The sequence below is a fragment of the Protopterus annectens genome, chromosome 11.part0, assembly GCF_019279795.1.
Source record: "Protopterus annectens isolate FY-2018-M chromosome 11.part0, PAN1.0, whole genome shotgun sequence".
Classification (NCBI taxonomy): Eukaryota; Metazoa; Chordata; order Ceratodontiformes; family Protopteridae; genus Protopterus; species Protopterus annectens.
The window spans coordinates 197,281,770-197,297,218 of record NC_056745.1 but is presented as its reverse complement, the minus strand read 5'-3'; the positions used below and the strand labels follow the sequence as shown (position 1 = coordinate 197,297,218).

The 15,449-nt window shown below is 36.3% G+C and overlaps 1 protein-coding gene across 2 annotated transcripts in view; it reads left to right on the top strand.

Moving 5' to 3' along the window:
* Positions 1-1,288: 1,288 nt before the first annotated feature.
* Positions 1,289-15,449, top strand: part of IQSEC3 (IQ motif and Sec7 domain ArfGEF 3) — a 3,183,686-nt gene continuing 3,169,525 nt past the window's right edge. The window contains exon 1 of one of the 2 annotated variants that reach the window (XM_044087614.1): positions 1,289-1,905. In XM_044087614.1, the coding sequence (XP_043943549.1) occupies positions 1,496-1,905 (410 nt within the window). In that variant the 5' untranslated portion in view covers positions 1,289-1,495. The remainder of the gene's footprint in view (positions 1,906-15,449) is intronic. The other variant, XM_044087612.1, reaches the window with a different exon arrangement.

Below are 15,449 nucleotides of genomic sequence, written 5' to 3'. Positions count from 1 at the left end.
ATGTTATGTTCATGTTCTCCCCCAGAGGACACAACTGCCCACACAGGGTGGGGCTAGCTTTTTTAAAGATGGACAGGTGAAAACACTGGTTCGTATCTGTTGAAAGATGATCATGTCAATACTGCTGAAAAAGTAACTGCTCCATTCTTTTTCTTCTGCTACCTGATTTTCACTATGGGAGCACGCTGCATTCATTTTTGCCTTTCCTTTATGGACCACCTATAACTCTACAGATTATAATTGTATCTTCTAAACGTTTCAGTAATTCATGCTCTGTAGCTGAATCCAGGTAAAATACTAGGACCAAAAGATTAAAAAATGAGTTTGGAGCGTTTGCCTTGGTGTTACTTTAAAAGAATGGAATACTGTCATTTATTTAGATTTGTTCTTCGTTTTATTAAATTAGGTAGGGCTACACGGGCTAAATGTGCCTTTTGCGGGCCAAACTGGAACGTAGTATATTCAAGACTTGACTACGAATCACAGTGTGTAAGTAGAAGTCACGGAGTTTCAAACCCACAATTTCAGCATTCATATTGAGCATAAGGCTTTATGGCTCGCCTGTAATTTACTTACTTTGACTCCTCTTCGATAGTAGGTGGAAAGAGAAGAGATATTTGTGATATCTAAGTTCGTAAGGCAGTGCCCCTCATGTGCAACGCAGTATGAGAGTAGGATGCGTGGGTAAGGTGAAGTTATAACGCCACCTCTGCTGTTATGTTTAGGGAAAAATCCATAGCACGTCCCCAAGGGGGGCAGCGGCTGTGCACTTACCTAAGGAGTAATTGGGTCTGTTAATAAAACATTGAAATATGATTGTTGTTGTCACACACACTCTCTTGTAAAAGGCGCTTCTATGTTCCTCCCACATACATATAGCAACAAACGCCTACTACATTAAACTACAATTGTGATGCTGCATTGGTCTTTACATTTCAAAATAGGCTGAGGTTAAACATTTGCTGCAGTAGCTTTTTAGAAGTACAAGTTAATTAAATGTTGCACGTTTTTAAGTTCGAATGCCGTTGCTTCCCAATGACGAAGGAAAAAAGTAGTGAAGCAAAGAAAACTTCTGAGATGGAATATGGAAATCCCAGTGAATTGTGCAATACATATAATCTAGCTAGTGGTCTTAATTTATCTATTCTAAATTTAAATTCCTTAAACCGAGAACATTCTGATAATAACGCCTACCCGAATGATTTCTGCAGTTGACTTAGCATTATCACAGGCAGGTGTTTTCACATACAAATCGGTCAGCATTATTTTTTTTTCATCTCTGTAGGTTTGGGTCGAGTTTTCCCAGAGCACCCCATTCTACAGACTCCCCAACCCCTGTGTCGTGAAATGGATCAGTCGTGCAGAACCTGGGAGACCCATTTGGAGACGCCCTCCTGCGCGGTGACGTCACTCAGTCTTGTAGCTCCGTTCCAAGGCCGAGGCTGTCAGGCTGGCATTCCACTCCTCCTCCTCAGCCGCCTGCCTGCTGCCGGTGATGGAGAGCCTCTTGGAGAACCCCATGAAAGCTGTGCTGTACTTAAAGGAGTTGACGACTATTGTGCAAAACCAACAAAGTCTTATACAGAGTCAGAGGCAGCGAATTGATGAGTTAGAACGCAGGCTGGATGATTTAAGCCGTGAGAACCGGAGCTTGAGGGACCAGACTGCTTCGGGTCAGGTCCAGCAGCATCCTCCTCCAGCCCAGCATCAGCACCAGCATCCTCCGTGCGCCAAACTGCCTGCTACGCCAGCCAGCAGCAGTAAAGGGGCTCAGCACCTCCAGCCACAACAACATCATTCCTTGCCTGCTGCTCAGAGTAAGGAACGCCAGCAGACCTGCTGTAAAGCTTTGATCCAGCAGAAGACCCCCGCCATCGGCAAGGCGATCCTGGGCAGAAAGCCTGAGTGAGTATCCTTCGGCATTGGGGACAACACGTAACGTGGAATACGAGGGACAGAAGAGGTTGCTCTTTTAGACAGATACTGCAGAGCTAGGGCTAAATATACGAATGAGTTTAATTGTAAAATATAGGTACTTAAGGAGGGTTTTGTATTACCCAGACAGTAGCTTTTGAAGATTGACGACTCTACTAGCTAGAGCCATGAAATGTCTACCTGAAAAACTTAATATGTTATTTGTCATACAATTGCTGATGCATTATATACAACACATATTTCTATCCTATTATTTTCAATATATATTTTGATAGTGATAAATAAATGCCAGCTGTGACTTTGATTACAGATTGCACTTAAATATGCTCATACATGTGAGTATTCTGGTATTTTTATTGCTAAAATAAGTTTACTTTATTTCTTTGTTTTACAAGCTAATCTTCCCTGTTTTACAAGCTAATCTTCCCATCTGCTGGCATTTTTTTCTCTAAGCCTGGCACAGTTTAGAGAACAACTTGTGTTATAACAAGTCTGCTAGAACCCATATTACTTAATACTATTAACAGCTACTGACTAACCTGTCTGACAACCCATCTGAGAGCTAGGTTGAATAGAGTCATGCCAGGGTACACAACAAAATGGGGCAAAAGTAATTACCATCCATAATATTGTTTTTAAAGAGATACAAAACTTAATTTGAATAAACAGATAATTGTTTGGACTTAAGAGTAGGCAGTAGCAAAGGACAAGTAAACCCTGATTTTGTTACCTACACACCCACAAGAATGTGGGAGCCAAAATGTGAAAGCAGAATGAATGAGATGAGATGAAGCTTTATCTGATCATGTGTACTGTTACAGTATGTAAAAAAGTAAGTTATAGATAGGTAAGAAATAAAGATGGATAGATAAATAAATAGTTGATATGGAGAACTAAAGAAAAAAGAGACATATGAGGGAGAAAAAGAGGGACAGAGAGAGAATAATACATCAGTTTTCATGAAACATGCTCATATTTTGTACAAAATATATAACTGTCTTTTAGGTACAAGACCCTAGAGTGTGCATGTTCTTATATTCATTCTTTGGTAGATGAACTTTCATACTTGCTATAAAGGGAATAGCTCTCCCACCTGCTTTTTCATACTGTTACTGCATGATTCAACCCGTGCATATGTGTGGGCAAAACCTTTACTTACTGCCTCACTTACATTGTATTGGGGGTTCTTGCTCTCTCTGCACACTGTTTACACTCCCACTCTCACTGCATTCTTCTTTTCCCACTTTTGTTGTATGACGGTGTGAGGAATAGTTAGTTGTATTTGTTTCTCTGTACCTCCGTACTAGAACTATTGTAGGTTTTTTGCTTATTTATGTTAATTTCTGAACTTCTTTGGCCACAACCCCCCCTCCAAAAAAATACCTCAGAATTGGACTCCTTACCAGCAAACTACAGCTATACACTGTAGTAATGCAATCTGCCTTTGTTCTAGTGTTGTGTACTGAACTTGTATGGGTTAATGACTTCAGATCAGTACTTTTTAAAAATGTATACTTGACTCTGTTTATGGACTAACATCATGGCTGACCCCAGAAAAAATTACTTTAGATTAAACAGATTATCAAAATGCAACTAATTAGCTAAATAAGCACTGTTTTAGTATGTCTGTATGCTTTATGACTTAAGTACTGCTACATTCTTGATGGAAAGACTATAAGCTGGGATGTAAAACTTCCACCATTTTATCTACCATTCTGATACAAACATTTTAGGAAAACATCGCTTAATTCAGTGAGGTATCCTAAACTGGATTTGTTTTTCAGTCATTTAGCTGTGACCCTTGTAAGATGGATTTCAATATAACATGAAATTAAAATGTAACCTCCTCCTTACCTGCCAAGTAAGCCTTATTTTTAAGTGTTTTCATTTTATTTAGAGGGGGAAAAAATGAAAAGAGTTTTGAAGTATATTAAGTAAAACTTAAATGCATGCATTCATCCTCTTTTTTATATAGCTCCATTAAAGAGCATAACAGCAAAACAATCTTTTTTTTTCTATGCAACTTTCAGCTAGTTGTATATATGACAAACAAATTTAATACATAAAAATGACATTCTTCATAGGCTGAAAATGAAACTTTGAAAACCAGAAAGGGAAATAGAAACAAAAGATGCTTTAAAAACAAATTCATAATATTTGCATGTGTTAATTATATTGTGCTTGAAATGATCCGTTGCCTATCTCATTCTGTTTGCACAAATAAGACTAGAGAAAAATAACATTGATAAATATTTTGATCTATGACATATTCCTTAAGTACAATTAATGTCAGACTGCGAAGGCAAATTACATATTTGTATAAGTACATACATTTTTAGTTTTCATTAGTCTGAAAATAAGTTGTATATGTTGATAGTCATGTCTAGTATGACCAGTGTGGCTGGTTCAACAGTGGTTGTACCCATGACCACCAGCAAGTGATTTTTTAACATTGTTATTCCGGTTTAGCTAAGTGGAGACTTTAATATGTTTCTTTACTGGAGAACTTGGGGAGACAAGCACCACAATGCAAGCCTAAGGTCAATTATTTTAGAGTAGCCAATGGAAACATGTTACAAGTCTCTGAGAGGTGGGAGAAACTGGACTACCCTGTGTACATGATGTGTGTTGGTAGTCACATGGTCTTTTTATCTCCATTGTAGGTCTTACAGTGACAGACAGGGTGCAAAATGCAGAAGCTACAGTCATTACACAAAAATAAAGTACATGTAAAGGAAACAGACTTTGAGAGGGGCGGTGTTTGCATCTAACCTGATGCCCTTGCTGATTGCTGGAAAAACTAACTGAAACTGGGGAACATGTTTCTGGTAGTTCAGGAAAAACAAAAGCAATTGTGCAAAATGGTGAAGATTAATTACTGATATTTTTCCTGTTTTTAAATATATCTGGGGTTGTTATCAATACTATGTTATTTGTCAGAGAAATTTTAAAATAAAATGGAAATAACTAATCATAATGATGCTAATAGGCATGTTCATGTAACTTCATGGGTAGACTCAGGGGGGAACTGGTTATTTGTTTGGAAATATTTAGCTGAAGTGTTTTTTTTTTCCATGAAGTATGTTAAAGATCAACAGAAATCCAATGACCCAGGAAAGGTAGAACTGAGGAATTAATATGAAAGAATTGCTGTTAGATTAGACATGGCAAACATACTGCAGACAATAATGCAACAAGTGAAGGGAGCTCTATAATCAGCACTTACAGAAGTCAAGTGAAGTCCTCACTTTAACATTGAATAATGAACGCATGTATATTTGTGTTTAACTAGTCACAGTTATGGTCTGAGTGCAGGTTTGTACTGAATGTTTGCTTTGATATATTTTAGCATTTTCATTCAGAACACAGCTTTTTATCTCAGGAATTAGTCTAAGTTAAACTGAATGATCAATGCAAATGTTTATGTAGTTTACAAGAGCCTGCAGCTAGTAATATATGCTTAGTACCACTACAGATAGTCCATAGTTAATTTATACCTAGACGTTAAACTCTGCAGTTTAAAGTAAACCACTTTGCAAAACATAATATGTTTAGATTATTTGATGGTAGCCCCCTATCAAAAAGTAAAATAAAAAATGAACTGTTTTTATACATTTAGCATTCGTGCACTAAAAAAAGAATGAAAGTAGTTATTTATGTATATCAAGTATCTATATATATTTTGAGTATGCATGCACGTGTATTTTATATAGATATATAAAAAGCGAGTGAGAAGAGCAGTTTGTTTTGTCAAGTGAATTATTATATCATTCACAATTCCTCAAACCTTGATTCACGGATCTTTTTTAAAGCCCATTCCTGAGGTTCAGTGGTTCGAGATTCATTGAATTGTAATCAGTATTTCAGAATCTGATGAAAATTTGTAAGACAAAAGCAAATGTAATTGTAATAGCATGAAGGCAGATTTGGCAGTGTTTGAAATAGTTGGATTTCATCCCAGATTTGTTTTTAAAACCGCACTTAAGTTTGAAAACTTATCGGAAAAGGGAAAGTATAGATGAGAGAAAACACAATGGTATCATGAAGTGTGGTTCCTGCAAATAGTGCTCCTTCATTTTAGAAGGTGAATCTGTGATCCTTGAAAATATTTTGGCGACCATTTTGACATTGCAGAAGGATAACTGTTTAACTACTGATGTGGTCTATGTTGCTAAATGTTCAGTTTGCCTGAGTTTTGATGTGGGCAAATCTGAAAGTCCACTTTGGAAAATAATTTGTGAGCACTAGCAAGATACAAGGAATAAGAATTTGCAGACTGAATAAAGAAAATTAAAAAAATACACGATCTGATTATTATTGCAGATAAATTAAAATAGAATATGAAACATAGAAACAGAAGAGAAGCTTACAAAAGCCAAAGAGATTTTTGACTTAATCAAGGGAAGGAGTCTTCTGTGATACCTTCATCCTCTGGTTATTTTAAAATTTATAGGCCTAATTAAGATAAAAGGGGACAGACAAGATTGGCATTATTAAAGAGAGCTCAATTTGTATATACAATGGAGCAAAGTTATTGCTGAATGTAATTTTTTGCCCCAGATAGGATTTTACAGGACCCAGAGGAAGCACTTTATTAGGTATTATACCAACAAAATTAATGAAATCAGTTTTTAGACCTTCCAGTGACTTTCTGAAGACATGACATAATTTTCAAAAGGATCTAAAAATATTTCTAAGTAATGCTAGATGCGATAGTCAGTAAATTATTGAACTTAAAGAGAGGATTTTGAGTGGCAGATATGTGATGTTCACTGAAACTTGGTCCAGTTTTACAAACTGATGACTATCACTTCCAGAATTTAGTAGTTTCTACGGTTATAGGAAAAGTTCTTCTTGTGGGAGAGTGTCTGTATATGTATCACTGGATCCATGCAAAAGTTAATACAAGTGAGGTATGAAGTGTTGCGGTCACAATAAACAAAGTCATTTTGGAAGATAACTGTTTTCTGTAGGACTCCAAACTAAAATCTTTCAGAAATAATGAAGTTTGCTTATTAATTACAATATTGTTTTTAATAGCAGTACACAATTGTTGCTAGGGACTTGATTTTTTTCAGAAATAGTTTGAAATATAGCTTGTAATGAATCAGCATCTCAGATTGTGTTGAAGCAATTCAAAAGTAATAACTATACCAAAATCATTCAAACACCTACTAAAAAGTATAAATAATTGATATTGTTTGGGTTAAGCTGGGTTACCCTGATACCTCTCAACTGTCCAGATTTTTACCTCATATTTTTAGTATGCTCCTCATAAAAATCTGTGAATTTCTGGCAAGTCACTGGGATGGTCTGAGGATTGAATCACTAAATAATGACAAACATTTGAGTTTCAGACTTCATATCCTTCAGAAAAATGAGTGCTAAGACAAATCCTGTTGTTCTATCAACTTTCAAAGTTTATAAGAGGAATATTTAAAATACGTCCCTACTTTTGGGCCTTTGTCCCCCCTTATATCAGTCTTTGTCCAGATTTCTTGCACTAAGAGGTTGAGAGGTATGGTTACCATGAAAATCCCATTAACCTGAGCGTGAGCATTGTAATTCAGTTCATGTTGGTATTAACACGGGAACCAAGATAAAGGCCACAAAACTGAAGCCGATCGAGTCAACAGTTTTATATTGGATAATTTAAACACATAGGTAAAAAATTAGGTGAGTTGGATTGGCATTCCTATATGTTGACATCTAGTATTGCAGATTTTTGGAAGGAATTATACAATAAAATAAATTTTCTTAGGTCAATTTGTTCTTAATGATAACTTTAAGTGGAAAAAAGTAATCTTCCATGGTGGAATAGAGCCCTGAGTCATTTTATAAACAAAAACAATCACTGCCTGTCAATATACAAAATAGCTAAGAACGCCTCAAAGGAAGTTAGGAACAGTTAAATCATCGTATGAAAGTTGCATAATGCAGTAAGAATAACAAACACACTTTCTGTAGACGTGTGCGGCAATCTTGCTGTAATACTATTATTTCACTGACGGTTGATAATAGGAAAGTTACAAATTGTAGTTCAGTGGTTAAAGTGGTATATGATACAGTTTACAGAAACAATGAGCTGAAGTCAGATATATATAGGTGGAATTTTCATAAATAATAAAGATCAGAATTGCCTAGAACTAAAAAATAATAAGGCTTATGACCGGAGTTCTTGGATTTGTACTCCAAGATGACTGTTTTGGAGGTTTTGAGTATGTAATCAGACACATTGTAATAATTTCCTTCAGTTACTGCACTGTACATGTGGACACTTCCCTGTTTACCTTAGAAGGTCTTTCCTGACTCCATATTTTTCAACTTTTAACTGATTATGAACTTGCTGCCATTCTTAGAATTTGCATTTTGTGACATGTTTACTGCAGTTAACTACAATCATTCTGTTGACCCCCTTTCATCATTTTAATGTTCTAGCTCTTCATTTATTCATCCTTAACCTCTTCAACAGTACTTGTATTCCTTATTCCAACATTCACTTTCACTGCTCCACCCCTATTGCTTACTGTGTTTCCTGTACACCCAATATTTTGGTAGCACTATGTTCTACTCTTTATACAGTGTAGCAAGTGTTTCTTTTGTCTGCAAATGAGGTAAGAGAAGACAGACATTTTCTGCTTAGATGTTCTCCTGGAGAGAGGCACTTGACTGCTTAACTAACAGAATATGTAAGAGTATGTCATCTTGGAAAACAACACAAATGCACTTTGGTTTTGTCAAAGGCCTGGCAGTATTTTTGACCATGAAATGATATACTGGTAAATGGATGTCTGATTGCATTAAAGCAAATAATGTATAATTTATTTCATCATGTATGCTGTTGTACTAAAGATTTGTTCACTTTAAAGAAAGGTGCAAGTAAATATTACTCTGTGAAGTTGATTTGGTTATTTCCTAGCCAAGCTGGTCCCGAGCTCTTTCCCTCATGCTAATTTCTGTTAACTCTTAAAATTTGCTTTTATAATGAAGTTTATAGGATACTCAACCAAGGGCAGTGTTTTTGCTTTGTTGCTGTTTCTAATTAAATCCATAATTCTTACTGAAATTGTTAAAGATTTTTAGGTGTTAGGACCTTATGCTCAGAATACAGCAGTTGCATAGGCTCTAACCCATCCCAAACTACCTTTCATTAATAATCTATTTACAAATCTAACTGTTCATGTAGGCTGCAAACCTGAAATGGCCCACCACTGAATTCTGACACTTGCTACTGGATTCAGATTTAGAGAACACCACAGTGTTGTTCTCAAAGAAGCAGGTTGACTTGAATACCATAATTCGTTGGTTTTATATATGTTATGTTACTTTTATTTTTATTCTGTTAACTGGGATAATGCACTGATCCACATTGGACCTATTTCTAATACAGCCATAGTACAATGTACAAATTGATATACAGTATGGAAGCCTTAAATAAGAGGCATGAATATGACATTTCAGATAATTAATACATTAGATCTGCCGTCTACAACAGATTAAACAAAATAAATGCTATACTAACAAATACATTTAGAGAAACCAAATATTTCATAAGAATTTCATTACACTTTCCCTCCAGGTGTAAGATAAAATCCAAGAATCTATGCCCCCACATTTCACAGGTCTTGAAACGGTATGCCCCCCCTCCCCAACATAAGAGCTAAGATCAGCCAACAATCTTATGCTTGAGTCATTTGCAGAAATAAATGGTTTGGAGATGGAATTTTGGGGCACCAAATCTTCAGTGTTTGAAATGATTTTATCTAGCTGGTCAGAGAAAATGTTATTTATGAAAATTTCAGAGAAAGGGTCAAGTTTTTCTATGGATTACATTGGAATTACAGGTGTACAGTGACAAAAACCCTTGTTACAGCCAATCTTGCCTACTGCTACTTTATTGTTATTGTTCTGTAATGTGCTAATTACCTTTTTGTCTGACATTGCTAATGTAGTTTAACATCGCCATTATTATTAGTGGCTGGTCTTTGGCCAAGTTGCATTTGAGGGTGAGTTGTAACTAGATTTTGCTTAGTAGCAGTTTTAGTTATTTAGCTAATTGCTATTTTTTAGAATATTGCTTATGCTTGCATGGGTGGAGGTCTTGTTTGTTGTAATTTAGTATTAGCCTTTTTAACAGGGCTGTCACATATGTGTAGAGTGGTATGTCTTTGCCAGCAGCCTTCATGCTGCTGTTATGAGCCATAATCCTATAACTATTCTCAACATCTTATGTACATCATATATATATATATATATATATACACCTATCAAACTCACTTCTATTCTCATAGCAGTTACTGACTGATTTAATTTCATTCCTCCAGACATAGCAGTGTTTAAAATTTGTAAATAATATGTGGTGTAACCTAAGACTGACAACATTTCATGACCTACTACAGTGGGGATATACAATGCTGGATAACAGTGACTTTGCTACACTTTGACCTAATTTCAGTGCAGTGTGCACATAAAAATTAGCAGAACTACAGGTATTAGCATAACTTGTTGCTTGCATCAAATTCTTTTGGGATAGCTATCTTGCACCATTGCTATGTGGTCAAACATAAGCCTATTTAAGTGGTACAAGGCCAGGTGCATTGTTTTTTTTCCTTGCCATATTAACAGTTTTATTTAATTTGCAAAATCCATGTTTTACTCTTCATTGAACTATTTCTAAAGACCTATGAAGGAATTGTTACAAACTGGCTTCAATCCTCTGTCTGATTTATATATGTATGTTTTTATAGATACACACACACACACACACACACACACACACACACACACACATACATACACACACGTGTGTGTGTGTGTCTCTGTCTTTGTATGTGTGTATTTATAAATAAATTTGTATAAAATATACTCATACACAGAAATAAACCATGTATATGTATGTAATATATATCCATATGGGTCTATATTGTATGGTTAAACTGCCATAATATCAAATGACAGAACCTTGAAATGTGGAACATCGAATCAGCTTGTCATTGGAAAGCCGGTAATACAAATAACAGTGTTTTTGCAAGGGGGCAAACCCCTCTGTGCCCCCACACCCCTTGCATATTATATATACCAACTCTGAGATTGCTTCATATTGGGGAAAGGGAAAACACCCCATCCCAAGAAATACTGGCTTTCCATTGACAAGCCAGTTAGATATTCCATGCTTTGAGGTTCTGTCATTTGATATGGTAGTTTGTCCATACAACAGGGACACATATTTCTATCTATGCATCTATATCTGTTTATATTATGTTCTTTTTTTTTTTTTTAGTTTTTATTGATGAGGTTTCATTGCTGTAAACATGTCTGGCAACGGAAGCAATTTAGTTAACTGATTAAGTGAATTAAAAAGGATTACCAGTATTTGGGAGTGAATCCTGCTGTCCTAGTACATTTTTCAGGACTGGTTGAAAAAATGACCATGACTTAAGCAATACTGATACGTAATTTTTGCACAAAAAGTACTGCTAATAAAGCCTTCATTTGTTTTCTTAGGTTATGTAACAGTGATAGACATACCTCTCTCTAGCTGTGAATCTAATAAAAGGGTATGAATATTTTATGTTAAGGCCTGCCCTTGCTGTGTAGATATTTGGTAGTAGTGTGAACAATGTCAGAACTGTCAGATTTAAACATGTACATTCTCTGTTTCCTGAATTTGCAAAAATGTTGCCAGGTAGTAACAATTGAAAACAAGAGCTCTCTGTTTATTTGCTCTGGACTTGATAGCCACTGCTGAGTTTTAAAGTTCAGAAGTCAAATGAGAGCGCCTACAATTTTATGTTGCATACAAATCATTTTCTGATCCTGGCATTTCCATGGGTTGAAATCTAAAGAGGTCATCGTTATTCCTAAAAACAAATATACTTTCTACATTACATATTTGTGATTATGGTATCTTTTTCTTGTATTTGTTTTCTGCACATTGCTGTCATAGTAGAAGCAGGTATGGTTGCATGACCTCAGCGTTTATGCTGCACAAAAGGGGTGGCGTGAGGATCGTTACTCATTTTTCCCTTCATTCTCCATGGAGCTGCTGAACTGACATTGGTCGTATCATGCACTCCGAACTGTGGAAAATGCCGGAAACAAGGCAGTTGAAATCCAAAAACATGAACTGGATACAAATCTACACGGTGAGCACAATGTAAATATTTAATTAGTGTGCTTACTGTTTTCTCCACTTTGTGATTTTGGACTTCTGCTGTCAGCAGTCTTGTCTCCAGAGCATTGCTTGTATTGCTGTAAATGCAGTGATGGTGACGTATGACCGAATGTTGTCACTGTTTGATGAAGTCATGTACTTAAGTGGGCAAGAATAGTACTGGAAGGCTCTATGAATATTTCTGTGTAAGTGTGATAAATGCATTCTGGATTTAAGGTAATATAAAGAAAATGCTTAAGCCATGCATTAGTTTGGAGATTTAATGACTTTTAATTCTAGTACTTTATTGCAGCTAAGTAAATAGATGGTTTGAAATTTATAGATTCACATCGCAAGATTAATACATTCGGATTACTTAATCAATGTTAATACTTTCAGTTATAAATGTTATGAAATACTGAGAAAATAAGCTAAAAATGGATTGATTGAGATTTCCTTCTTGTATATCTGTATAAATGCATTCAGAGTTATGAGTTCAATAGTCTATGCCAAGATGGGCATTAAATGACTTTTAGTCACTGCTCAAGGCTATAAGGACACTTAGCCTGCTGGCCTTTTGCCCTTGAGATGCGCAGCAAAATTCATTTAACACATTTGTTGCAGTTATTGCTTTCATAATGCTTGAGAGATGCTATACAAGTCATATACTAGGCAGGACTGGTTGAAAAAATGAACATGACTTAAGCAATACTGAAAAAAAGTTCACCAAGATCTCTAGTACTCCTCCGCTGTGACTTTCTGTAAATCATCGCTCACTTATTCTGCTTATTTCTGTAGTAAACATGCTGATGATCAGTCTTAAAGTAACCGGTATCTATGGTATATTCATAAAAGGCCAAGCTGTTTTACATATGAGTACAAAACGAGAATTAGTCTACTGGGAGAAAGAAAGAGCCCAACATATTAGTCTCATTAGTGACTTTACCGATTTAAAAGTGATTCTCTGAAGGCCAGTTGTTTTTATCTTTCTAAGATGCATCCTTTAGTACACTATCAGCAGTTAATATATTTTTCATTATGAAAATCATTTAGACAAAATAAAGTCAGAGCTAGAGGTGGCAGAGTTAAAGATGTTAAGATTTGCGATATGTGTCACCAGGATGGACAGGATTAGGAATAAGTATATTAGAGGGTCAGCTCAAGTTGGACAGATTGGAGACAAAGTCAGAGAGGCAAGATTGCATTGGTTTTGATGTGCTGAGGAGGGATACTGGGTATATTGGGAAAAATATGCTAAGGATGAAGCTACCAGGTAACAGGAAAAGAGGAAGGCCCAAGATAAGGTTTATGAATGTGGTGAGAAAGGACATGCAGGTGGTTGGTGTGACAGAGCATGATGCAGAGGACAGGAAGAAATGGAAACAGATGATCCACTCTGGCAACCCCTAATGGGAGCAGCTGAAAGAAGAAGAAGAAGATTTTCATAATGCTCCAGACAGAAAGTTCTCTGATAGGCTTGTTATATAGTGCTTGCAAGTTGCTATTTTCTCTGGGCAGAGTTACCGCGTCCATGTTACCATTATCTCTTATTGTCATGTTAACTGAAGGCTGCACTGAGTAGAACATTTTGAAAATGAACAACAAATTATTACTTCTGGTACAGAATGTAGAGCCATTTTTTTTTACTTTTGTTGCAGTTATTTCTTTCTATATAATATGGCTATATTACAGACTATCTGTCAAGGTTAATCTGCTTTAAACAATTAAAGTAAAAGACATAAAATAAGAATACAGATAGTTATTAAACCTAAACATTCTCCCTTAGTTTGATATACAGGAAGAAAATTCCTTGCTGCTGCTGCTGCGTTCATGGAGATTCCATTGTGTGTTGTTTACATGGAAAGATAAAAAGGGTGCAGACTGATGTGAACTAAAAACTGACATTTGTTAATGAGCATTGTTATACTTCTCATACATCTGTTGTTTGCATTTCATTTTATTTCTGGGTAAGTTATGTTGGAAGTTCTGGCAAGTGGTTTAAAAACAAGATGAAGGTCATGACGTTTTTTGCAGTGCAGTAGCTCTGGGGGACACTGGTACACTGAGTGTCCCCTACACTAACGGAAAGGAGACTTGCTCATTTAACTTTTATCTTTTAAAGATATTGCTTAAACAAAGATGATTTGTTAGGTAAAGTGAAGCAGGCCAGCCAAGTAATGCTGACTTTGGACAGCGTCTCTCAGAGACTTCATTTTCTTCTACTGCACACGGTCACAGATCATTGCTTACTGCCAGAAGTCCAAGGCAGGTGGAATGCTAGCGTATGCCCTAGCTGTGAAAGTAACATAAGCGGAGATGAAAACTATTTGCAGTACCAGCCAAACACTTGCCTCCCCCCAACACACACACTTTGAAATATCACAGTGGAGAAAAAGGACTTCTCTTACAGAGAACCTCCACATAGTTTAGTTGGAATGCTTAGAAATCGAGGTCAGCAATCTGGTATTGGGTATGTGTGGGGGTGAATCATGGAAGCTCTGAATGAAGAAAATGAATCATTTCCACAAGAGATATCTTCGGTAATTTCACCAAGTATGCACAAGCACCAAAATGAAACATTTCCCCCAGCGAGCCATTCCGTATTTTGAACAAGTTTGGACAGGCACCAAAATGAATCATTTCCCCCTCTGATCCATTCAGTAGTTTGATCAAGTATGCACAAGCACTTCACTGACACCAAAATGAAATATTTCCTCCAATGACCACTTCAGTAGTTTGTCCATTTATGCACAAGCACTTCACTGACACCAAAATGAAATATTTGCTCTAATGACCTCTTCAGTAGTTTGTTCATGTCTCCACAAGCACTTCACTTATACCCAAAATTAAACATTTTCCCCAAAGACCCATTCAGTAGTTTGTCCATGTCTGAAAAGCTCTTTATTAATATCAAGATTAATCATTTCCCCCAACGATCCTTTCAGTAGTTTGTCCATGCATACAGGAGCACTAAAATGCAATAAAACAATTACGTTTTAATTAAAGTCAATAATTGTACCACCTTTTGGGAGTGCCTTCTGTGTGGAGTCTGCATGTCCTCCCCACGGTTGGGTGGGCGCTCAAAAGACATGCGTAAATGGGTGTGCCTTCGTTGAAGGTTGAACGTCAAGCTGGCACCTCTGTTTTTGTCAAAATCTACTGCCAATCATTAGCGGACCGGAGTTCTGCTGTGGCGACCCCTAACTGGGAAAAGCCGAAAGACAACAACAATTGTACTACCTTTTAAAATGGATGTCACTACATATTCCTTTTTCCCTTCCCTTGTAATTCTGTTTTGTCCTGGTAAATTGTTGCATAAGTTGAGAGCTATTTACATGTTTAGTATGTAGATGAGGTCCTT